Raw genomic sequence first — 26,935 nt, forward strand, 5'->3', positions numbered from 1 at the left:
CAGATGAACTGGTTTAAGTCAGGACATTATGTGCTGCGGTTCTGCACACATTTGGTGTATTTGTAGTTTCTAAGTCCCGTTTCCACATATGAGCAAACATTGTAATCCAGGAATGAAAGTAAAGCTGTTACTTCATCTGATTTTCCAAGGTACAGTATCCCTTTTGATTTATACATGTTTTCTTTCTTTGAAAATGTTTACATGTATGTATTCATGCAATATGTTGGCTACTAATAGATCAAATGACAAATAAATTGAGTTTGAAAAGATACATTTTGACAGGTTGGACTACTAAGTAAACATTAATGTTAAAATAGATTCTGCTTATTATCTCCATTACAGTTTAAGGAAGTGTGTGCATCCATGTGTGTGTGTGTGTGTGTGTGTGTGTGTGTGTGCATGTTTGTAGCCGTGAGGCGTATATATGTTTACTGCAGTCACTTGAACTTGAACAAATCTATTGAGAAGGGGCGAACTCCTAAGAACTGACTGTACTATGCAAACAGGAAGGGAGAAAATTGTGTTACATTAAACATTGGGTTTATTTAATTGGCATGACCTATAAAACCAAAAAATTAAAATGTCAGGTCTAACAACAAAATTATTTTCATAACTTTTTCTCACAGGATTTCTCCTATATGAGACTTTGGCATGGGAAGTGAGGATGCCAAAGGAAATTCATGGTCTCAAAGGTTCATGTCTGGTTATACCATGTTCTTTCTCCTATCGTATCCACCCATCAACCCAAACAGAGTTGTGTGGTATCAGTGGGTCTCTAAAGGCTACCCTATAGTTTATGATCACGAATATCCATCTTATGTAATTGACAAGTTCAAAGGAAAAACTGCTTTATATGGCAACCATTCAAATAGAGACTGCAGTCTTGTCATTACAAACCGAGATCAGTCCCACCATGGAGAGAAATTATATCCATGGATTGACCCAGACAGTGTTGGATGGCGCACATACAAGTTTTATGATGTCACATCCACGATTCTTGTGGACGGTATAGTTCAAATGTCTTTATTGTGTTCACAAGTTTTTATATGTTTTATTATTCTTGATTTCATAAAACAAGGTTTTATAAGTGTAACTTTTCTGCTTATTGTAGCAAGCCCACAGAAGCCCACCATCAATGTTCGTGGAGGCGCAATGACCGGTGACACCATAACAGTGTCATGTGAAACCTACCACACCTGTCCGTACAGCAAACCAAACATCACTCTGAAGGTTATAGAAGGATCTGATAAAATACAGGACATTTTTGGAATAGGTCAATGGAAAATCACTCTGACACGCACGGGTGTCATGAAAGCTGAGCACTCAGATATCAAATGTATAGTGACACATTATGGAGGCAAAACAGCAAGAGCTACAAAATCAAAAAGTGCAAAATGTAAGTATAAACGTTATGAATTGCATCTATGTTTGCTTTTGTTTTTTTTCTGGGTTTTACAGATTCAGAATGTTGACAACACAGAACTTTAAATATTTTTTCAAACTTAAGATGAGTAAAATTTTAATTTATAACACGGTCAGTTCTGGTCCTTGATTCTGATTGGTTGAGCGGAGATCTAAGCCGTTATAAAATACCCCGATATATATAACGGCTGACCGCATTACCTACATCACTGCGCCACTCTTGCTACGTACAGCCAAATAATTGTCAAAATGTCCGATTTTGTTGTGAATTTTGATTTATTTGGTGGGCTAAGCTTGGATAAGTGGTGGGAAGATATTGACATGACAGACAAATAAGACCAACAACAAAGACGACTTTATTAATATTAATTAATAAAAGCGATATTGAAGACATCGAAAAGTCTAGAAATGAGGTGAATACTCATAAATAGACTATGTGGTCTGTTCGTGCTTTGCTGCGTCTGTGTTGCTTGGCAACCGCAGTTTTGTAGCCACACCTGTTTCTGAGGAACTACTTTGTTTGGTGGAAGAATATATTTCTATTAAAATAATTACATAATATTTGCTGTGTTTTACTTCATGAAACTTTACTAAGCATATGGATTAACCGTGTTATAATCCACGGTTATTATAATCCTCTGCTTCGCCTCGTGCCTAACAAGGCCCCTTAGCTGTAATAAAATGCACTGTAACCCACGGCTTCTTGGGGCTTATTGGTTTATCATATTCAGCTCTTTCATGCAGGTATAATGAAAATCTTAGTATGGAGGTTTTTCCTATGTATATGTTTTGCTCTTACGGAATGAGAAACAAGAATCTCTGTTTTTACTGATATTTATCCATTTTTATTTCAGGTATCTATACAAAAATTGCCATTGAGCCTGACCGTGCAGATGTCATAGAGGGCGTTTCAAAGAAGTTCACATGTACCATCGACCATTCCTGCCTGAAGAATCCTCCAACCATATCATGGAACTATAAGAACATGGAGGTCTCAAACAATAACAAAAAACTTTCAGAGTTCAAATCAGCCACCTCTTCCACCATAACCTTTGTTAGTACCAAAGAACACCATGACAAGATGTTGAAATGCAGTGCAAACATTTCGGGGAAAAACATTGAATCATCTATTACTTTACATGTACAACGTGAGTGATTCAAAAACACATGCCTGACTTGTGAGTCGTCTGTGTGTGTCATCATGTATGTAGTTTTCTCTTTTACAGATTCTTCTACAGATCCTCCAAAACCAGCGATTCCTGTCCAGAATCCAAGTATAAGTGTTGTATTTGTCTTGTAGCTATTCACATAAATTATAATGACCAATGTTTGACATGCTACATCCTTTTAGCCCTTTCCCAGGGTGAGGCTGAAGTGATGACCTTTGACTGGAAGACCACTGGGCTTTACATCATAGTCCCCTCATCAGTTATCTTGCTTCTCATGTGCACACTTGCTGGAGTCTGTACATACAAGAGATGTCACAGGTATGTGTGTTACATCGTGTTTATTCTTCTCCAGAGATAGGGATATGTGAAAAAAAAGGGAAACTAAGTTTTTGCTATCAGTATTTTTAACTTGTCAATATTATTTCTGTAGGCGGCCACCTGATGATATGCAAGAACAGAGGTATGCATGACCTATTTTTATCATGTATTTTCTACTTTCAAACTAGACCACTTCAGACAGATACAAGTGTTTATGTGTTATTTTGATACTTGTGAATGTGAATTTCTAAATCTTTTTAGTTTTCTAGATCTGGTGTTTTTATTGTATTTAAGAATGATATTCAAGATGTGTGTCTTAATACAGCTTCATGTCCACAACATCACACATTTTTTGTGCAAGCAACATTTGTCACTTTAGAAGCTCTATGTGACAGCATCAAAAGTCAGCAGAAATGGAAATGCTGATTTTAATAGCAACCACCCATGTATATTTCTTACCTAATGATGTCTAAATTACTGCTTACAATTGAGTATATTACTCACAGTACCATACTCTATGTGTCTATTTGGTGTTGTTTTGGATGATATCCAGCACTATCAAATCTCTTTTTAATGATATCAACTTACTATTGTATCAACATTACGGTTTTAATTTGATCAGTATTTTGTCATTTTCCCCTATTTTCACCCCCTCCTTGCATTTGACATAAAATAAGTAAAATTATGAACTTTTATAGCACCTTGATAAGCTCCAGGAATAAACATATGAAGTTTGCTAATGACTTAAATATATCTTATTTGTGATGCAGACAGCATCACTTCTGCTTTGTTTTTAGCATGTGTGAATTATAACGTATGATGCTGTGTGTGCATCAAGATGGCTACATTTAGACTTGTAGAACATGGCTTGAATCTGCGTTTCAGCCTTTAAACTTCATGCTCTAAATCAACAGTAATGGACCAGATCTTTATGTCTGGGTAGAAACTGCAAATACGGTTACTGTTAAAAATTACGTAAACTGCACCACATTTGCACTATGTGATTATTTCTGTTTTAATTGTTAATATTTTGAAACTATACGGTTCATGGTATTCCTCGGTCGTCTGATATAATCTATAGTCAATGCATCAGGATACAAATAAAGTATTAATCAAAGTCTGTTCATTAAAACTCACAACATTGTACTTTTCTGGTTGTGGTATCTAAGCGTTTATCTGATAAAACCATCTGTTCACAGGTCAAAAGATGTGTATTCAGAATCAGCCAAAAATACTTTTTCTAAACCTCATATGCCATCACCAAAGAGGTATTGAGCATTCAAAATGTCATTTGTTTTTGTAATGTTTAGTATAAAGATAAAAGTACATGTCAAAGTGGAAGTAAGAGTTAAATGAATGTACAAAACAATGCTAGTTTCCTTTAGTAAATTTTTGTGCCATCTGTCAGACATTGAATAAGATAATTGAACTCACTAAATACTGATTTAACTGTACTGTAAAATTAATCTTTCAAATTATTTATTAACTTCCTTTTTATTTCTCTCCTGTGCATTTCACATCTCAGTCAACGAAAATCCTGCTCTGTAAGTATATATCTGATCACCATTACTTCACACTGTGGGTTCAAACTCAAACTTCAAATGGTGTCTGATATGCGTTGACCTCTGTGTCTCTGTTTTCTCTTAAAACATTCCTTACAGATTGAAGATTATGAAGATTATTACACCAATATTGAAGACCTCAACACGTATGGCAACATCTGATGAAAACGCATGATATTTCTTAAATGTGCTTAATACAGGACAAGTTAAAAAACAAAAATCTATTTTAGTATATAACACAAAAACTGTTTTGAAGGGTGTGACTCTTTTCTATATCTACTGTATATTTAATTTCATCAGCATTTTTAAGTTTCATTTTATTTGTGGCACATTAAAAATATTAAATACAACTATTTTTTTATTAACAGTATAACATTATCAAAGTTGCCACAGTGAGGGCTTGTTTTACATGTGCTTTTGTAGATATATGCCGTTACATTTACATTTAGTCATTAAGCAGATGCTTTTATCCAAAGCAACTTACAGGTGTTGAGCATGGGCTGTGGTTTCTCTGGCTGACACACAAACATTTTTAGGAAATGATTTTGTGATAGAAAAAAATGATTTTAAATAAATGTCTTTGTTGGCAGCTTAACTGTTTGTGTTGTCTCCCTTTATCTTATGATTGTGAGCAGGTTGTACTACAATGGTGATAAAAAATACGTATACATGCATGTTGTAGGAAAGTGACCTGAAATGGTTTTGTGAAGCATTTTCCTGCAGTGTAAGACACACTCTTATGACCTTGTGAAAAGACTGTACCTTGCTTCATAAACATTGTTACACAGTTACTTGTTCCATAAGAAAAACTAGTGTATCTGCAAATAACTACAAGGGAGTCAGAGAAGGGATCAGAGTAGCTTTATGATAAAACAAAGGAGGGCAACAGATTTTTATAACCTGTTAAACCGCATCAACAGATCTGGTGACCTGCTGTATGACTGTCACTGTACACATCTCATCTAAATGCTTTCAGGACATAAAAAAGAGATAAGAAATCACCAGAAATAATTTAGAAAGCAATAAAATTAGTATGTTTTAAACAAAGGAGGGCAACGGATTCTGCTAGCCTTTTGTGCTGCATTCCTGTGTGTGTGTGTGTGTGTGTGTGTGTGTACCCATTGTTATGGGGTCAATATTACATGTGTAGTTTTTAAGAAAAATAAACATTATGACTTTCTTTTTTATATTGTTTTTATTATATAATACTTGAGAGGCATGCAATTGCAGAACAACTTTGGTTCCTCCAGAGGGGACAAACTGTGTAGGAGGAGGATATTTATATATAACATCCGTTTAACTCATAACATGAAAGTAAGGTTAATAATATAACTTGGAGAATAACATTTTCAGTTTAACTCAAATTAGGATGATGCAAAAATGAGTACACCCCACTGAAAGTCTCTGGAGCAAAGCTAAATTTTAGACTACAAAAGTCTAATTTAACAAGAATTCAACCACATGTCAGTCTAAATATTCATCACACAGGTGACAGTTGACTATAAAAGGGTGTTAATTAAACAAAACCCCTTCCCATTTCATGCTGTCAGCAATGTAACCACATGGAAGAGAAATGTCACAAGACCTGAGAAAGAAAATAATTTCTTTACACAAGAAAAGTGAAGGCCACAAGAAGACCAGCAAAGCTTTACTTATCAGTCAGAATACTGTAGCAAAAGTGGTACAAACGTTTAAAATGCAACCATCTCACAGAGACGTCCAGGTTGTCCACGGGAAGTTAAAACCTCGACAGGAGCGTCTTCTGATGAGAAGGGTTGAAGAAAATTGACATGCAATTTCACTGCAGTTATCTAGAAAAGTAGAAAGCCAAACTGGGGCGACTATTGCCTGTGACAATACGGCATACACTGCAGAGGAATGGCATGCATGGGTACCGTCCATGAAAGAAGCCTCTCCTAAAGCCCATGCACAAAAAAGCCCGCCTAGTGTTTGCCAGGGCCCATGCTGACAAAGATGAAGACTACTGGGACTCCATGCTCTGGAGTTATGAGACCAAGAGGATGGTTTTTGGAACTGATGGCTTCAAAACTGTAAGGCGTCACAAAGGTGAGGAATACAAAGGAAAATGCATGGTGCCTACAGGTGGTGGCAGTGTCCTTATGTGGGGCATCATAAGTGCTGCTGGTGTCGGGGAGCTGCATTTCATTGATGGCAGTACAAATAAACTGCTCTATACTGAAAGAGAAGATGCTACCTTCACTTCCTTGCCCGTCGTGCACTTTTCCAACATGACAATGATCCTAAACACAAATCTAAGGCCACTGTTGGAATTCTGAAGAAGAACAGGTGGAAAGTGATTCAGTGGCCAAGTATGTCTCCTGATCTGAACCCAATTGAACACCTATGGGGAATTCTGAAGAGACAAGCTGAGCATCACTCTCAATCCAGCATTCAATCTCTAAAAGAGGTCATTCTTGAAGAATGGAAAAAGATAGATCTGGCAAAATGTAGCCAATTTGTTCATTCCATGCCTAGAAGACTTTGTGCGGTCATTAAAAATCATGGAGGTCATACAAAGGACTAGATTTAGTAGTTTTGTTGTGGGGTGTACTCATTTTTGCATCGCCCTAATTTGAGTAAAACTGAAAAATGTGTATTCGAAGTTATTATTAACCTTACTTTCATGTTATAAGTTAAACAGATGTTGTATTAAACTCAGTCTTGTCAACATTTTGGAAATGTTTTTTTGCGTTCATTGAGATGTTTAAAATTGTACTTTTCAAAGAGAGTGTTCTCATTTATGCAGAGCAATGTATATAAATACGCATACATGCACACACGCTCTTTTACTTCATATTTATACTGTTGAATTTTTTTTTGTTACCATATATATATAAAGCCATCACCACATTGTGATATTTATCATCTAATGTATAAATAAACACTTACCCTGATCAAATAAACCATCCATCCATCCATCCATCCATCCATCCATCCATCTTCTTCCGCTTATCCGGGGCCGGGTCGCGGGGGCAGCAGTCTAAGCAGGGATGCCCAGACTTCCCTCTCCCTAGACACTTCCTCCAGCTCTTCCGGGGGGACACCGAGGCGTTCCCAGGCCAGCCGGGAGACATAGTCCCTCCAGCGTGTCCTAGGTCTTCCCCGGGGTCTTCTCCCGGTGGGACATGCCCGGAACACCTTCCCGGGAAGGCGTCCAGGGGGCATCCGGAAAACATGCCCGAGCCACCTCACCTGGCCCCTCTCGATGTGGAGGAGCAGCGGATCTACTCTGAGCTCCTCCCGAGTGACCGAGCTTCTCACCCTATCTCTAAGGGATCGCCCGGCCACCCTGCGGAGAAAGCTCATTTCGGCGTCAAATAAACAATCATGATAATTCCTTGAGTACATGAACCTGCTTTGTATATGTCAATCGGTGAACTCAGCCTTTGTGGCACATTGTCAAGTCAAGACTTTTCCACAAGCCCTCTCATGATCACCTGCACGACACTAAAGCCTTTCACGAGAACAAAGCGCTTTCTCGTGTGAATTTGGGCTCTTTGCTTTATTTTAAGAGTGAAAGTTAGAGACCTTTCCTGCCTGAATCAACCCGAGTTCTAGACTGATGCTCAAACAACAGTTCTGTTCAGCTTCTTCAGCATACAGTCCGTAAGGATCACTTCCTGGTTTCAATACGGGGTTTCGATCAGCTTCAGGTCTCCCAGTCCGTCTCTCTCTCTCTCTCTCTCTTTCCCGTGTCTCTCCTCCCTGGTGCAGACGTCATTAAACCACGCCCCCCTGCTACACACCCCTTGTAGGATTCTGAAAGATTTCATGCCCTGCACCTGTTGACCTCTTGATTTGATCACTTTATAATGCCCCTGTGTTTTCTGTACTGTGCTGGTTCATTGTCATTTGTATGATGAATTCTTGTGCTTTGTTAGTCTAGTGTAGTCTAGTCTAGTCTAGTCTACTTTGTGGTAACTGTCAAAAGTTAATTTTAGTTTTGTTTAAGTGTAGTTAGTAGGGATGTGCCGAATGAAGCTTCTGAATCCGTGAGGCTTTTTCAACAAACTGCATCGGTGCTTCGAAACTTTTGACACGGTGCTCTACTTCGCCTGCTGGTGGTCAATAAGAATTCCTACAACAACTGTCACTCAGATGTTTTGTTCATTTAAATTTTATTATACATTTTATTTGTATATTTAACATATCATTTAATAATATATTGCCTCACAACTCAAAGTAACGAAGAAAAATAAGCACATACAGTTCTTAATATAAGTAACATGAATAATAATTAAATATATATAAAGACTTCCAAAATTATATTTTTCAAATGTATGTTTTTTATTTTCTTTAAAAAAATTGTTTATTATGATGCCTTCCACTTAATAGCAATTAAACTACGCTTGGTGTCTAACATAAAACATAAAAAACATAAAAAAACAGAAAACATGTTAAAAAAAACGTTTGGAACCAAACTCTTCATATACAGTATATATGAAGTATATATACTGTAATGTATATATATAATAAACAACAATAATTTAATAAGAATATATAATCATTTATAATTTAATAATAAAAATAAAGTGAAAGTGAAAGTGGACAAAATATTAAAGTGTTTGGTTGGTGTTGACCTTACATCCAACACAGCCTGTAAACCTTAAATAAAATAGATTAACCCACCAAACTAGTGTATACTAAAACTAAATAGTGTAATCTATTGCAACACATAAAAATGGAATAGAATATGAAAATCTAATCTCAAAACGGGTGACTTTTTTATTTTAATTACTTTATTGCTCATATGTTGAAGGAAATAGATTGTTTTTACTGTCCCAAAGGACATTTATTTATTATAACATTTATTTTACCCTATCCCCAGATGGTGCAGACTGGTGCTCTGTTGTTCGACTATCATTGCCCAGAGCATCTGAATGTTTGGAGCATACGTGACGATGCATTGAGGATGTATTAATGGAATAAGACAAAGTTTGCTTGCATATCAACATGACACTTTATTACGAGTGTCGAGACTGAAGTGTTCCCACACTTGAGAACTGGGTCTCTTGCGTGTATTCTGCATTTAAAGTTCAAACACACTTCTAACGACACGTGTCAGCTACAGAGTACTGAGGACGCCGTTTACTAACAGGAAACCAGTTTGTGGTTGAAGAAACACTTTTATAATTTTTGGGAACAGTATTAAACCTGCAATTTACTTTTTGACATTAACATGTCATGGTTTTAAATATTAGTACTTTAATTGGCAATACAATACGTAAAATAATATTAATTAAGCCCTGCGATGGGTTGGCTCTCCATCCAGGGTGTATCCTGCCTTGATGCCCGATGACTCCTGAGATAGGCGCAGGCTCCCCGTGACCCGAGGTAGTTCGGATAAGCGGTAGAAAATGGAATGGAATGGAATATTAATTAAATAAATAATTATAACATTTCAGAAGGTACGGGACACTCTTGTCCAGTTCATTTTCATTTTTTTACATGCGGTAAACGGGAAAACGCGGGCGGTTTTATTGACGGAGCGGAGGCGGTGCTTGTGTCCTCTTGAGTGCGTCTCTCTTTGCTGGGTTCATCTCTTCCCCTGTGGTTCCACGAAGCATAAGAAGTCTCATACATCGCAGACCCGAGTTCGAGCCCTGCTTCTAACAGAAACACAGAGTCATACGTCATGGACCCAGAGACGCCCACCACTTATGATCTCTTACCTACAATCGCTCAACATGAGAACTCCGTTCAACGCCACGATGTGGCGCTCGCCAAACAGGAAGTTCTGAATGCCAAACACTCACAACTGCTGGCCGACATTACCTCTTTGATCGGCCTAACTTGGGTGGATCTCGTCTTTCCTCATCTGAACAAGACCGCCGTATGAGGGAGCGATGTTTCCTATACTGTTTCCTTCTGGGACATTTCCGCTCAGGTTGCCCTGAACTCTCTGGAAACACCCGCTCTCGTACAGACAAGGGAGGACTGTTACGGGAATAACCCAGGGGAATCCTCCTTCCAATCCAGGACTGTACCTTCCTGTCACACTCTTCTGGGATAACAGCCAACTCCAACTGAAGGCCTTAGTGGATTCAGGGGCTGCTGGAATCTTTGTCAATCTCTCTCTAGCCGAAAGACACAATATCTCCTCGGACCATCTCTCACCCCCCTTTCCATTACTGTCGTGGATGACAGGGCCTCTGGTTCTGGAAAAATAACCCTTCTTTCCGGTCCTCACAAATTGTCCATCCAGCGACACCAGGAAGAGTTACAGCTCCACTTGATACAATATTCAAAGTTCCCAGTTATTCTCGGACATCCCTACTTTCTCAAATATAATCCACAGCTAGATTGGCCCTCGGGCACTGTATACAGTTGGAGTCCCGGATGCCACCTTTCTTGTCTCACCCTAGAATACCCTGACCCTGCTCTCGAGTCCCCTGAGTCCTTAGACCTGTCCCGAGTCCCTATACATTACCACTATCTCAAACAGGTATTCAGTAAGCACCAGCTCCCTTACACCTCACCGTCTTTATGACTCCGCTGTGAAATTACTGCCTGGTAACGGTCCCCATGCTCTCCCGAACGAGAGGAGATGAAGACCTTGAGACATTGAGGAGTCCCTAGATGCGATGATCATCGGACCATCTACCTCCCCGGCCGGAGCTGGCATTTTTCTTTGTGGGGAAGAAGGACGGAAAATTACGCCTATTTTTACACAATGTCCAATGTTTGGAAGCGTTAACCCAGCAGTGATTGTGTTCTCCATTTTCTATTTCAGTGAAGTGGAAGAATTTAATAGAGGGATACTGAAAAAAATGGAGAAAAGAGGGTGAACATCCAATTGCTGCATACTGTACTTGGTATACGCGGTTTAAATATTTAAAGGTCAGGAAAAGGAAAAATGTTTGTGTTCTGTGGTTGCTAAGAACTTTTAAATATGAATTTGTTAGAAAATGAACATATGAAAATGTTCAACTGAATGTTTCTCTCTATGCCTTTTATCTCTCTTAGGATTCAGTGTAGACATCCATGAATGTGGTTCTTTAAATGTTTTTGTTAAAGTGTGTGTGACTGTTCAGTTCTGATTGTATAAAATAAAAACAATCTTAAATATGTGCCCAGAGTCATCATTGTGGTAGATATGGTGACTGAAAAGGCTATCCAATGATTTTGTTTATTTTGTTTATTTTTTATATAATGCTAGCTCGTAACAATAATTACTCAACATCCAGCTGTTAGCAATAAGGTTTAATTGCATGACATCTAGTATTAAGGTGTAGTTAACCTTTTAACAACTAGAATTAGGGTTGGGTGGAAATACTGTCTTAGTTGCACTTTTTCGGTCCTCAAAAACTAGCATGGTTTGTATTACGGTTCTCTCCTAACTCTCCTAACTGGTACAGGCTGCTTTTGCATATTTATAATTATTGTCTTTCTACTTTTACACCATCAAGAAAGGGAGGGGGGAACACACACAATGAAAATGAAAATAAAGAGTTCTTATCTATTTCGTAGAAACACCTGCTATTAACCTGACCTTTAATTAATCAATTGGTGTTAGAAATAGCTCATATGAAAAGCTAAAACCCTCCCAAATGACTTTTAATGCACTGAAATAAATCAGTTTCACTGAAAGAATATTGATCATTTAATCAAGACAGATAGGTCAAATTTTGGCAAGACAAAAAAGTAGTGGTGCTCTGAGATCCAAATTTAATATCTTGTATGACTTCCATGAGCTTGAAGGACTGCATCCATGCGGTTTGGCAAGGATTCATACGATTTATTGATGAAGTCATCAGGAATAGCAAAGAAAGCCTTGTGTGGCATTTGCCAAGACGTCAGAAAAACTTTCATTCTGGCTCCTCAGGGACGCCTTTTCAACGTTCGACAAAGATGTTGAAATGACGTTGTTTCAAGGTATTTTTGCTCAGTGGGATCTGTCCCGTACGAGGAAGCGAATATAGACCATACGTTTTGCATTATTTGCAACATCGGTAATTTCATCCACCCGCGGCACAAAATATTCACCGTGTCGCAGTTGCTCTAAAATTTAAGAAGCAATGTCACACGTCACCTATGCTTCTCTATTCACTGTATTGTCCGACAAAGGCATAGAATCTACCTCTAGTGCAGCGTCCTCTACCGAGCTGACGATCTCTTTAGTTTAAAAACAAAACGTAGCTGTACACTGTAGAAGGCTATGTGAGATATTGCACTTATGTTTTTTGTTGTCCTAATGTTGACCCAATTGCTTGTTTAAGGATGCCAAATAGGATGCCTTTAAACTTGTCTCAGGGAGCGATCTTTGCTGCCGAAAAAAAACTAACCTGCTTGGCGAAACACATTTCCACATGTTTAAAATAGTCAGTTGATTTTCCTGCCTCCTTGGGATGTTTCTGCTGTAGGTGATGAGCTTGGATGGTTTTATGCACTCGTTGAAGAGAATCTCTTGGCAGAGTACACACGGAGGTCTCTCGATTCCCTGCTTTAACATATTAGGCCTACATGTAAAACCAAACGTAATGTAATGTTTGTCATTTTTTTTATATTTTTGGTTAACATTCACCACGTCAGACTGACACAAACTCGTCATTGCAGTAGCAGGATTCTTCAAAAATCTTTCCATAGTTTGACGAGCGTTACATACAGTGCGGCGCTAATTTTGTTACGTTCAATGTACTGCACGTGCAAAACATAAAAAGCGAAAGGTATTTTGGGATAAATAATGGCATATATAAACTTAACAACAGTTTTTATGAAGCAAATATCTGTGTGTGTGGGCTTGGTTATTAATACATTTGCACTAGAAATACATTTGGAAAAATATTATGTCAATTAATTTTGTTCTATCAAGTTCCCCTTCAGTCGGTTTCTCGACGTTGTGTTGAGAGACAGACTGGGGTTTGATCTTGAGAACCTATCATCTCCCAGATAAATTTAAAATGCCAATGGGCTTTGGCGAATAGCCCGCCCTCGCCAGTCTCCGCCCCGTACATAAGGGTATAAAAGGAAGATGGAGGCAGTCATTCACTCATCCTTTGTTCTTCGGAACCTACTCTGCGTTATGGTGTCGAGTTTATCTCTTCGAGATTCACTCCTTCTGGACTTACGACGCAGAGCAGCGGACTTCTCCCTTTGGATTCTCCTTCGGCCAGGGCACCCTTCCCAGTCGGCGGCGGACTTCCCCTCCGGAGCGCGGACTACCCTGGGCTTCTTGACAGCGAGCTACAGATCTAAAAGAGCAGGCCCTCTTCAGCGCCAATAATTTCTCACAGGGAAGGCATGAGAAGGCAGTGGCTAATCCGTCAGCCACTGGCTCGCGGACCATTCGCACATCGCCTCGTCTGACCGTTCCCCATGTGTGCCGATTTTATCTGCACGTTAAAATAAGAATGAATTTAACTCACCAAATATGATTCTCCACCAGATCTGTCAAGATCACATCCATGAAATTAGTTGTTGAAAATGTCAATTTCAGTCAAGGAATTAGCCCCAAGCCGGGGTGTCCGTTGGATTGTCCTCCGCGTCCTCTTTCTTTACTTTTCCCTTCCAATTCCTAATTTCAAAGCATCCGAAGTGGATCGGTGATGGTGTTTTAAATGCATACCTGCCCTGCCCCCAGGTTGTCTGCTGGCGAATGCCATGGAAGTGATAAGTGGGCCAGAGAAAGTTCCTTTGTTTCTCATGGCGCCTCATTTGCATAGCTCTGACAGTATGGTCAGATTGCATTTAATACCTAAACTTAGTTATGGACATAGTATGATGCATGCTATGTTTTAATAACATAGCTCATTATAAAGGGAATTCAAAGAGGAGTAGTAAAATATGAAACATGCAAGCCATTGAACTGTGAATCTTCCCAACATATGAATACATCGAATGAATCCTATATCAAAACATGTACATCTAACAGTTACAGACTATATAAAATGGCACGAGCGCCAAAACACAACCTAGATGTTAAGATACATTTACAGAAAAGGATTGTTTAAATCACATAAATTCCTTTTTGTCAGAGAAGTTTCTCTGGTTAAACATCAAATGTTAAGTTAGAGATGAGACACAGACTTATCACCAATGCTTTGAAGCTTAGGTGTCGTTAATATACTACAGAGGAACCGAATGGTTATCACACTCTCCGTAAGAGTTCAAAACCTACAACCAGAGCCATGGAGCCATGCTTGCTATGGTCTTTTGATGATGGTATCTAGAAACCAGGACAAAAGGAAGTCATGGGGTGTTATGGCTTTTCTCTCAATGATCAAGTCACTACACAATGTATGAATACATCAAATGAACCCTAAATCAAAATTTGCATATCTAACAGTTACAGACTATTTAAAATGGCACGAGTGCCAACACACAACCTAGACATTTAGATTCATTTACAGAAAAGGATAGTTTAAATCACATAAGTTCCTTTTTGTCAGAGAAGTTTCTCTGGTTAGCCTCAGATGTTAAGATAGAGTTGAGACAGAGACTTATCACCAATGTTTTGAAGCTAAGGAGTAGTTAATATCCTACAGAGAAACTAAAGGGTTATCACACTCTCGGTGAGAGTTCAAAACCAAAGACCAGAACTCTGGAGCCAGGTTGCTATGTTCTTTTGATGATCGTATCTAGAGACCAGTACAAAACCAGTCACTACACACAAGAGACGGTCCCACCGTCTTGTTCCTACACCACGCATCGGAAACGGTGCGTGATGATGATGAGATGTTGAAGCTGTGTTCTTGGGTATGACAGACCCATCCTAGAGTCTGACGGGTACGACACCTGTACTGAACGTTGGGGTTCCAGAATGCAGTGGCACGGTTTGTCGTTAGGTGTGGTGGTCACAGTGGCTACATTCCCCGTAATGTTCCCGCAACCCTGTCAGCTTCCTGGGCGCGTCAACGCGTCAGCCAGCGGCGGGTGTGATCGGGGGTTCCTGTGGATGTCACTCCGCCAGCTTCGGCTCGCAGGTTATCCATGCCCCGGCACGCTTACCTGGCTCGTCCTTGGTGGGTGGTGGTGTACCGTCCCATAGCGGGCAAGACTCAACGACGTGCTCTGTCAAAACATCTGACAGCTTCCTCCGGTCATCGGATGCGACGCCCTTTGGAGGCAACACAGAGATGACGGCCGTGCTTCCCCGGGCTGCCACAAGCGTCAGGTTGTAGTAGCCCCGCCCTCCCCGAACGCTTGCGGCTGACCCAGAGATGCACGTGGAGCTCACTAGACGTGGAGTATGCAGTCGCGGCATGCTCCTGTCTGATGGAAACCCCCATTGGAGCTCCCGCCTCCAAGGAGGAGCCAACGCAGAGATGACGGCCGTCGGGTTGTAGTGGTCCCAAGGTTCCCACCAATCCCTTCCAGGACCAGGTTGTGAACCTGCAGGCGCTCCCCCTCACCTCCAGCGCACTGCGCATCTACTTGGCTTAATTCTTAAAAGTATGGGAGGTTCACGGCATAAACTTATAATCATATGGTTGTTGTTAACTTTTGTCACATTACTGTTTGTTACCAAAAGAATAGACACAAGTACAGTACATGCCAAGTCAAAAGATTAAGTACAGGCCAAATATACATAAACTTCTCACTCACTAACATCAACTATACTTCAGAGTACATTAAAGTATATTTCTGAGAAGTACATAAGAAGTAAACTGAAGGTATACTTTTCTATTTTAAGTTTAAAAGAAGTATACTTATAGCACACTTGAATAAGCTTCCTTTGAAAAGGGTAGTTCTACATTCTGAATTCCTATTGGCTGTATTCACTCTTGAGTTTAAACTGACATGGGGCTCTTTAACTTTCTACAGAATTACTCATGAAAAAGCTTTGCGGCCTCGAGGGTGAGATGTTTGTGAAAATGTTCAATATTTCCCCCTTTCTAAATACACCTGTATCATCGGCGTATTTTGTGGGTGGGACACGTGGTATTACCCACCACATTTTGGTGGAAATAATGATGCTCGCGGAAGAAGGTACGTATTGTTTAGGGGCCATTAACATCTAAAAACGTGTGTAAAAACGCAGGATGCGCCACTTGCAAACCGTCTCCCATTGCTCACACTCGTACATTAAATTTGCAAAAGACAGAGAGCCTCGACTTCAGAACAAACGTCCATTATAAACATGCGTGCATCATATGCACTCCCAGCGCTTGCTTTGCATCCAGTGTCCAATGTCAAGAAAGGGTAAACCAATAAACAAGTGAGATTTTAGTCATAGGAATAAACTGATTATAACTGTAATGCACCATAACAGCCAAGTGACCTTCCCAAATGATAGTGTGGGAACCACATACTGTGAGAGCTGGAGTAGATAAGCGGAGCAGGCAATGGACCGTCAATTATATATGATCAATATCCCAACAAGTTATAATAGAAACAATTAATTGAAGTATTGTTTTTGTCATCTCTTTCCCCCTTCACTTTTCTAAGCAAATAACGGCCCACGCTCGTATACTTGTAGCCTATAATGTATTATGACAAACCTTGGTGTTGTGAGTGAGAAACCGCAAACGAAACAGGAAATATATATTTCTAACTTGGAGCATAGTATGTAGACATTAGAGCAACATTGAATTTAAAAAACATATATTCTCTCTTTAGAGATAAAGCATTAGTCAATTCACAGTTTTGTTTATTTGTTATCTCCTGTTCTCATCCAATCCTGTTGTTTTATCCAGGCTGCGGAAAAGGAAAGGGTGAAATAATATTTAATATATTATTACTTTTAATATTCAATATTATAAATTGAATCTTTGATCGTTGTTTTCCTCTTTTATTGTTTTGTTTGAAGGAAATATATTAATACAACTTTTTTATCTGTTCGACTGCCATTTTCACTTTTAAGTTTCTATAACTCAAGGGGCAGTGCCCAGTGAAATGGGGAAGACTTATAAAAAACTGATGAACTGGTTTAAGTCAGGACATTATGAACTGCGGTTCTGCACATAACATTTGGTGTATTTGTAGGATTTAAGTCCCGTTTCCACATATGAGCAAACATTGTAATCCAGGAATGAAAGTAAAGCTGTTACTTCATCTTATTTTCCAAGGTACAGTTTCCGTTTTGATTTATACATGTTTTTTTTCATTGAAAATGTTTACATGTATGTATTCATGCAATATGTTGGCTACTTATAGATAAAATGACAAATAAATTGAGTTTGAAAAGATACATTTTGACAGTTTTGGCTACTAAGTAAACATTTATTTTAAAATAGATTCTGCTTATTATCTCCATTACAATTTAAGGAAGTGTGTGCATCCATGTATGTGTGTGTGTGTGTGTGTGTGTGTGTGTGTGTGTGTGTGTGTGCGTGTGTGTGTGCGTGTGTAGGTGTGTGTGTGTGTGTGTGCGCGCATGTTTGTAGCCGTGAAGCCGTATTTATGTTTACTGCAGTCACTCGAACTTGAACAAATCAATTGAGAATGGGCGAATTCCTAAGACCTGACTGTAATATGCAAACAGGAAGCAACAAAGTTATGTTACATTAAACATTGGGTTTGTGGAATTGGCATGACCTATAAAACCAAAATATAAAAATGTCAGGTTTAACTACAAAATTATTCTCTTAACTTTTTCTCCCAGGATTTCTCCTATATGAGACTTTGGCATGGGAAGTGAGGGTGCCAAAGGAAATTCATGGTCTCAAAGGTTCATGTCTGGTTATACCATGTTCCTTCTCCTACACATCGTATCCACCCACCAACCCAAACAGAGTTGTGTGGTATCAGTGGGTCTCTAGTGGTTACCCTTTAGTTTATGATCACGAATATCCATCTTATGTAATTGACAAGTTCAAAGGAAAAACTGCTTTATATGGTAAACCTTCAAATAGAGACTGCAGTCTTGTCATTAAACATCTGGATCAGTCCCACCATGGAGAGAAATTATATGCATGGATTGACCCAGACAGTATTGGATGGCGCACATACAAGTTTTATGATGTCACATCCACGATTCTTGTGGACGGTATAGTTCAAATGTCTTTATTGTGTTCACAAGTTTTTATATGTTTTATTATTCTAGATTTCATATAACTAGGTTTTATGAGTGTAACTTTTCTGCTTATTGTAGCAAGCCCACAGAAGCCCACCATCAATGTTCGTGGAGGCGCAATGACCGGTGACACCATAACAGTGACATGTGAAACCTACCACACCTGTCCGTACAGCAAACCAAACATCATTCTGAAGGGTATAGAAGGATCTGATAAAACAGATCAAACAGATCATCCGTATATTGGAAATGGACAATGGAAAATCACTCTGACACGCACGGGTGTCGTGAAGGCTGAGCACTCGGATATCGAGTGTATAGTGACACATTATGAAGGGAAAACAGCAAGTGCTACAAAATCACGAAGTGCAAAATGTATGCTTTTGTTTTATCTGGGTGTTACAGTTTCAGAATGTTGACAAAACAGAACTTTTAATTTTTTGTCAAACTTAAGATAAGTAAAAGTTTCATTTATATTCAACTCTTTCATTCATGAATAATAAAAATCTTAGTCTGGAGGATTTTCCTCTGTATATGTTTTGCTCTTAGGGCTTGACAAACAAGAAACTCTGTTTTTACTGATAATTATCCATTTTTATTTCAGGTATCCATACTAAAATAGCCATTGAGCCTGACCGTGCAGATGTCATAGAGGGCGTTTCAAAGAAGTTCACATGTACCATCGACCATTCCTGCCTGAAGAATCCTCCAACCATATCATGGAACTATAAGAACATGGAGGTCTCAAACAGTAACAAAAAACTTTCAGAGTTCAAATCAGCCACCTCTTCCACCATAACCTTTGTTAGTACAAAAGAACACCATGGAAAGATGTTGAAATGCAGTGCAAATATTTCGGGGAAACCCATTGAATCATCTGTTACTTTACATGTACAACGTGAGTGATTCAAAAACACATGCCTGACTTGTGAGTCGTCTGTGTGTGTCATCATGTATGTAGTTTTCTCTTTTACAGATTCTTCTACAGATCCTCCAAAACCAGCGATTCCTGTCCAGAATCCAAGTATATGTGTTGTATTTGTCTTGAAGCTATTCACATACATTATAATGACCAATGTTTGACATGCTACATCCTTTTAGCCCTTTCCGAGGGTGAGGCTGAAGTGATGACCTTTGACTGGAAGACCACTGGGCTTTACATCATAGTCCCCTCATCAGTTATCTTGCTTCTCATGTGCACACTTGCTGGAGTCTGTACATACAAGAGACGTCACAGGTAATGTGTGTTACATCGTGTTTATTCTTCTCCAGAGATGGGGATATGGGAAAAATAAATAATTGTGAAATTATATTTTTGCTATCAGTTTTTGAAAAAAAAAATGTTGTCAAAAAATATTGTCAATATTATTATTTGTAGGCCGCCACCTGATGATATGCAAGAACAGAGGTATGCATAATATTTGTATCATTATTTTCTACTTTCAAACTAGACCACTTTATACCTATACATCAGTTTGGTAAACATTTGATAAGTATTTATTCTTCTCCAGAGATAGGGAAATGTGAAAAATAAACAATTGGGAAATTATGTTTTTGCTATTAGTATTTTTAACTTGTCAATATTATTATTTGTAGGCCGCCACCTGATGATATGCAAGAACAGAGGTATGCATAATATTTTTTATCATTTATTTTATACTTTCAAATTAGACCACTTCAGACTTACACATTGGCTTTGTACACATTTAAAAAGTGTTTATGTGTTATGTTGATACTGGTGAATGTGAATTTCGAAATCTTTTTAGTTTTCTAGATCTGGTGTTTTTAATGTATTTAAGAATGATATTCAAGATGTGTGTCTTAATACAGCTTCATGTCCACAACATCACACATTTTTTGTGCAAGCGACATTTGTCACTTTAGAAGCTCTATGTGACAGCATCAAAAGTCAGCAGAAATGGAAATGCTGATGTCAATAGCAACCACCGATTTTCATTTCAGGTCTATTGATGTCCGAGTAAATGACTGCTCCCAACTGAGTATATTACTTACTGTACCATACTCTATGTGTCTATTTGGTGTTGTTTTGGATGATATTCATCCCTTTAAAATCCTTTTAATAATATCCAAATACTATTATTTCAACGTAACAGTTTTAATACAATGAGTTTTTTTTATCCTTTCCCCTATTTTTCCACTCCCCCTTACTAAAATTTGACATAAAATGAGTTAAATGATGAACATCTAGATACTTGTTACCTTGATACTCTCCAGGAATGTACGCAATAGTATAAGCACATGTAGTGTGCTTACGGCTGAACAATATCTTATTTGTGACACTGAAAGCATCACTTCTGTTTTGTTCTTAGCTATGTGTGAATTTTAACTTATGTGTCTATGTGTGCATCACGCTGGCTACATTTAGACTTTAGAGAACATCGCTTGCATTTGCTTTTTGGCCTCATTAACCTTATGACCGAAAACAACAGTAATTGATCAGATTTTTGTCTTGCTAGACTAAAGCAAATACTGTAGCTGTTCCAACATTTACGTAAACTGCACCACATTTGCACTATGTAATTATTTTTGTCTTCATTGTTAATCTTTTGAAACTATACGGTTCATGGTATTCCTCTGTTGTCTGATCTAATCTATAGTAAATGCATTATTATACAAATGAATTATTAATCAAAGTCTGTTCAGTTAAACTCACAACATTGTACTTTTCTGGTTGTGGTATCCAAGCGTTTCTCTGATAAAACCATCTGTTCACAGGTCAGAAGATGTGTATGCACAATCAGCCAAAAAGACTTTCTCTAAACCTCATATGCCATCACCAAAGAGGTATTGAGCATTCAAAATGTATTTCATTTTTATAAAATATGTAATGTTTAGTATATAGATAAAAGTATATGATATAGTGAAGGTAAGAGTTTAATGAATGTGCTTAGACAATTCTTGTTTACTGTAATATTTTTTTGTTCCATCTGTCAGAAATTGAATTAGATTGTATGATAATTAGATAGGCTGATAAATACATATTTAGCTTGAATTTATTAACTTTCCTTTTTATTTCTCTCCTGTGGATTTTAACATCTCAGTAAGCGAAAATCCTGCTCTGTAAGTATATATCCTGATCACCATTACTTCACACTGTGGGTTCAAACTCAAACTTCAAATGATGTCTGATATGCGTTGACCTCTGTGTCTCTGTTTTCTCTTAAAAAATTCCTTACAGATTGAAGATTACGAAGATTATTACACCAATATTGAAGACCTCAACACGTATGGCAACATCTGGTGAAAACGCATCATCAAAATGTGCTCAATAGGACAAGTAAAAAATATATTTAAGTATACAATACAAAATAAAATAAAATAAAAATAAAAAAACTTTTCTATGCATAGTAAACATTAGCATCAATATTTTATTTCACGCACATTAAGCTTAGTGTCATTTTGTATGAATCTTATAGCATTTTTTGGTAGGATGTCTGTTTATATATAGTCAATCATTATTAATAAAACATTTGTTTATTGAACTTTCCGTCTGAATTCAGGTCTAATAAGGAAATTGAGCATCCAATTTAAATCCAACCCTTGCTCTTTCAACTACAACAGGCAGTAATTTAAAACGGAGATATAATCTATGAAAAAACATGTATATCATAATGTATATGCATAGGCAAAGAGGACATTCAGACTTGTCAAGATAAGAGTGATACTGGAGCAAGAACATGAATAAGGCTTTTTGAGAAAATATTAAATATAAAAAAAAGGTTAAATGCATCTGCAGTTGTATAATGTGTACAATCTGTACTTTATGTTTACAGTATGTATTGTGCATCCAGGTGAAAGTCAGATGGCTATGTCTGCCATTTAGTAAGATGGTGAGCAGACCTTATTGAGTTTACAACTAATTTTTTGGTGATTCTATTTTTTTTAACATGTTGGTTTTATATCTCTGTCTGGATGTTATAAGTTGCACTCACAAAATACAGTTTATTAAAACAAAAAGTGTGGCCATCTTCATTTCAGGCTGCAAAGCAACAAAATTGTAGATTCTTTTTTGAAGGGTGTGACTCTTTTCTATATCCAAAGTATATTTAATGTCATTACCATTTTTAAGTAATTTAAACCATTTGTGGCACATTAGAAATATTAAAACATTTTAAATATTTGTTTTTTTTTACAGTATCTCATTGTCCCACCTCACTGAGGGCTGGTTTTATGTGTGCTTCGTCTTTTAGGTCTTTGTTGCAGATATGCTGCTAAGCATGGGCTTTTGAATACAAAATTAATGAAATTATTTTTTGATTGACAGCTTTATAACATTATTACACAGTTAATTGTTCCATATGAAAAACAAGTATAATCTGCAAATAACTACAAGGGAGTCAGAGTCTGTACAATTTCTACGAAATGCCAAAGGGCAGTGCGCTTAACACACACTAAACCCACACTAGCTTGAATACCGCTTCGGAGCAGTATTAAGGCTATGCGTGTCCCATCATGCATCATGTTCTGGATATTAATCGTGAGACTCGGGTCTCGCGGACGTTGCAAAAAGCATTCCAGCGTATTTTAAGCTACTACTTTTTAAGGTTTTTTCTTTATTTATGCTTCGTTTGGCTAACGTGTTTTCTTTTGTTTTGTTTTTTGATACAGTACAAATAATGCTTATATTACATATAATATTTTAGTAAAACGTAGTGTTACATATTTATTGGTGAAAGCTCCAGAGTTATATATTTTGTAAAACTGCTTTTTATCTCACCACATTAATTAACGTTACATGTTTGCACTTGCTTAGTGTGTCCCATCGGGTTAGAAATATAACGCTCACTTGGGATCTTCACACCCACTAGAACACTAGAGCCAAAACAGGAAATACGTCATAAATGTAGTCAAGTGGTCAAGTGCAAAGACCGCAAGTTGGGTTATTTGGAGGCAACCAGAGTCTTAAACAAGTAGTGATGGGGACTTTCGAAACCTGTATCGAATCTTTTGTGTCGAGCAGTGCTTCAAAGCACTTTTAAAACTGGCTAAGTCACGTGGTTTTTAGCAAACAATTTCAAAACTCAATGACATTTCGCCGCTAGGGGGTTTTGATCTGAAAGTAAACTCGCCTCTGTCTATCACTGATTTTCCGTAAATCTAGAAATAAGAAAATAACCATGTTTGAGCTAATCTGTGGACAGATGTGAAATCTAGCCAAATGTTACCTAACAAACAGACCCATATGTTGTGTTTTGTATATATATAATGTATCTGTGAATGCCTAATTATACAACATAAAAGATGAGAGCAGTAAAATGACAAAGGTCAATTATAGCCTATGGCAGTGATTCTCAACCGGTGGGCCGCGGCCCTTTGGTGGGCCTGGGATACTAACACATGAGTAATGAACTTTGTGGACCTGTTTTTGTGCTAGGGGGTGTGGTTATTGGCTTTTGGCTAGTTCCCATGAGCCTTTCTGTTGCCACGTCTCCTTCTGTGAATCAAAGGAGGGTGATTGAATTCAACTGAGGGAGAGGGTCAGTTAAGTCATAAAAAGGGTAATTTTTGTCTGAAGTGAGCGTAAAAAGTTGAGAAAGAAAACAAATGTCAATACATTAGTGACAGCAGCCTAATATTCCTGGTATTCTATGTGGTTGATATGAATCAAACAAATGAAAACTGCTGAGTCCTTAATCTTCATAGCTTTAATATGAATTTATATTGTTTTCATTTCACAGTTTGTAGTGCAAAATAGGAGTTCAAAAATGGAAAAAAAATCTGCCTCCAATAATCATTATTAAAAACTACAAAAGAGTTCAAAAAGGTGATCACTTTTGCTTTTTTAGGGCTCATTTATGCTATCCTTGTAAGTTTGTACTTCTTTGTATTTTCCCTTGACAATGAAAATAAATGGGTAGAATGGAGGACTATAACAGTGTCAAATGGGAATTAATTTGTATTAGTTCAACATTAAAAACATTTAACATTTTATTGGAAAGTTAATGTTTCTTTTTAAAGAAACTGTATCACGACTGGCAAGCTTATTTTGATTTTGTGACTATGGGATGATTATTAACTCTTGGCCTAGACAACACAGTGAACTGCAGCACTCTTCCTATGAAACCTTGTCAATTACTCATTGTTTTTTCCATTTTAAGTGATTAAAATTAATCTTAATGTTTAAATTGTCTCGTGCTCAAAGTCAACTTGTTTAATCCCATGATGTCTCATCATGTTGACACTGTTTCTGTAATGTTGATTGTAACATTTGACATCACAATAATTGACTGTTAAAATACCACATGCTAGATTTTGTAATGTACTGTGTCGTCTATTCAAGAACACATCTCAGTGCAGGCAATAGTATGACAAAAGATTATTAAATAAATTGGTCAAGTACTAGGCTTTGGACTAATTTAAGTCTATTTAGAAAAAAATGTATTTGACCTATTGGACTCACTTTAAAAAAAAACACATAACAATCCAAGAATGGAAATCCTTGTTTATATATAATGTATTATGGATTTTTCTGGCCTTCACAGCCTACTGTATACTGATTATGAACAGACCTGTGTATATTTCAATTTACCATTTTATTTTGAAGGTCCCATCGTATATGGCCTGGCTGGGCTAAAAAAAATATCTCTGCAGGATGCGGAGCAAGCCTTCATCTCTGCTCCAGATTATCATCAGAGTAATTTTTGTTTACACAATGTCCAAGGTTTGGAAGCGTTAACAGTATTTCTGTTAACCCAGCTGTGCTTGTGTTCTCCATTTTCTATTTCAGTGAAGTGGAAGAATTAACAGAGGGATACTGAAAAAATGGTGAAAAGAGGGGAGAACATCCAATTGGTATGTATACTGCTGCATACTGTACTTGGTATCTGCGCTTTAAATATTTAAAGATCAGGAAAAGTAAAAAGTGTTCTGTGGTCACTAAGAACTTTTAAATATGAAATTTGTTGAAAAATGAACACATAAGAAAATGTTCAACTGAATGTTTTTCTCTGCGCCTTTATCTCTAGGATTCAATGAAGACATGCATGAATGTGTTTCATTTAAAACAAAAATGTTTTTGTGTGTGTGTCTGTTCAAATGTTAAGTCGTGATTTTATAAAATAAAAACGATCTTAAATCTGCGCGCAGAGTCATCATTGTGTCTTCACTCTGTATCTGAAATGTGGTCGATCTAGTAACTGAAAAGGCTATGTTCCCTTTCGAGGGAACTCAACACTGCGTCATGGAATGACTCTTTGGGGAACGCCATTAGCGTGACTTGTCTGAATCGCGTGTGAAACTAACTTTCGCTTTATAGTCGCATGATGATGACGTCACTGATGACGTTATGACCATCGTGACTATCGGAAGGCATAAAAAGGAAGCGGAAGCAGTGCAAACCAGCTTCTGCCATTCAGCAAAGCATCTGTTGTGTGTGTGAAGGTTTCTAGTTTATCTTAAGCTATCTTAGATAGATTAGCAATATGAAACGTATGTCAAAGAAGGCATTTAAGCAATGTGTTCCTCCCTGCCCCCGTTTTATTACGGATAGTGATTCACATGAGCTTTGTGTGAAATGTTTGGGAATGGAACATGCTAAGGCAGCTCTTGAGGGAGCTGCCTGTGAACATTGCTTGTGGCTACCGCTAAGATCTCTTCTCTCACGTTTAGCACTGTTTGATGAGTCAGGCAGTATTCGCAAGCCTCATGGTTCAGGTCCCGCTTCTGCGAGGCAGTGCGGGGTCTGCAGTCATGGGGTTCGCAGATGGATATTTTGGAGGGTGAGACGACTTCGGTCCTTTCTCATCCCTCAAATCCCATTGCTTCCGGAAAGGGTTTGGGAGCCCGCATGGTGGCTTCTCCCGCCCCATCTGGAAGCTCTATGCACTGCTCTAGCTCTGAGGAGTGAGAGAGTGTTAGTGTGCAAGCAGTAGAAACTGAAGATCATGAAACTCCACCCAGCGGGCACCTCGATGTCAATTTGACGTCAAATTTCAGACAAGATTTGATCAAGATGGTGCACCACATCATTTCAAATTCAAATCATACATTAAATTCTTCAAGGTTTTTAATGAGGTGAAAATATGAGGTTTATCCCATACTGAAATTGGTTAATGTAAGTATAGCCCAATATGTTTGACATTGAAATGACGTCAAATCAACGTTGCATTATAGGCATTCATTTGATGTTGTATTGACATCATATTGACATCAATGTAAATCCAGTTGAAATAGCATTTTTCTTCTAACTGGCCCCTCAAAATGCATCTATTTGTCACATCTTTTGAAGCAGTTGTTGGATTTGTACATGAAAGTGGACTGCTGTAACTTCTGTGGTAAAAAACACTTTTTTTAAAAGTATGTAAATACTCATGCTGAAATAAAAGGAAACAGTGATTGTTAAATTTTACAAGAAAATATACTGATTTGCCAATAATACATTCAAATGTATTTTAAAATATAAAAAAAATGAAGCAGTTTTGCTGTTACCCCACATAAAGTATTATGTATCCTTATTTTTATTTATATTA

General features: G+C 37.8%; 1 protein-coding gene and 1 long non-coding RNA gene across 2 annotated transcripts; both read left to right on the top strand.

Moving 5' to 3' along the window:
• LOC130428203 (sialoadhesin-like) lies at positions 1-26,313 on the top strand. Its single transcript, XM_056756057.1, is given in 9 exon segments — positions 1-149; positions 627-728; positions 731-1,006; positions 1,112-1,396; positions 2,277-2,570; positions 19,051-19,337; positions 19,423-19,470; positions 21,646-21,707; positions 26,094-26,313. Coding segments are annotated over 9 exon segments (1,635 nt in total). The 5' UTR covers positions 1-88.
• Positions 4,104-4,985, top strand: LOC130429072 (uncharacterized). The gene is made up of 3 exons (XR_008907531.1): positions 4,104-4,177; positions 4,435-4,453; positions 4,571-4,985. It is a non-coding gene; the product is annotated as an uncharacterized LOC130429072 (long non-coding RNA).
• Positions 26,314-26,935: the final 622 nt, after the last annotated feature.

The sequence above is a fragment of the Triplophysa dalaica genome, chromosome 9, assembly GCF_015846415.1.
Source record: "Triplophysa dalaica isolate WHDGS20190420 chromosome 9, ASM1584641v1, whole genome shotgun sequence".
Lineage (NCBI taxonomy): Eukaryota > Metazoa > Chordata > Actinopteri > Cypriniformes > Nemacheilidae > Triplophysa > Triplophysa dalaica.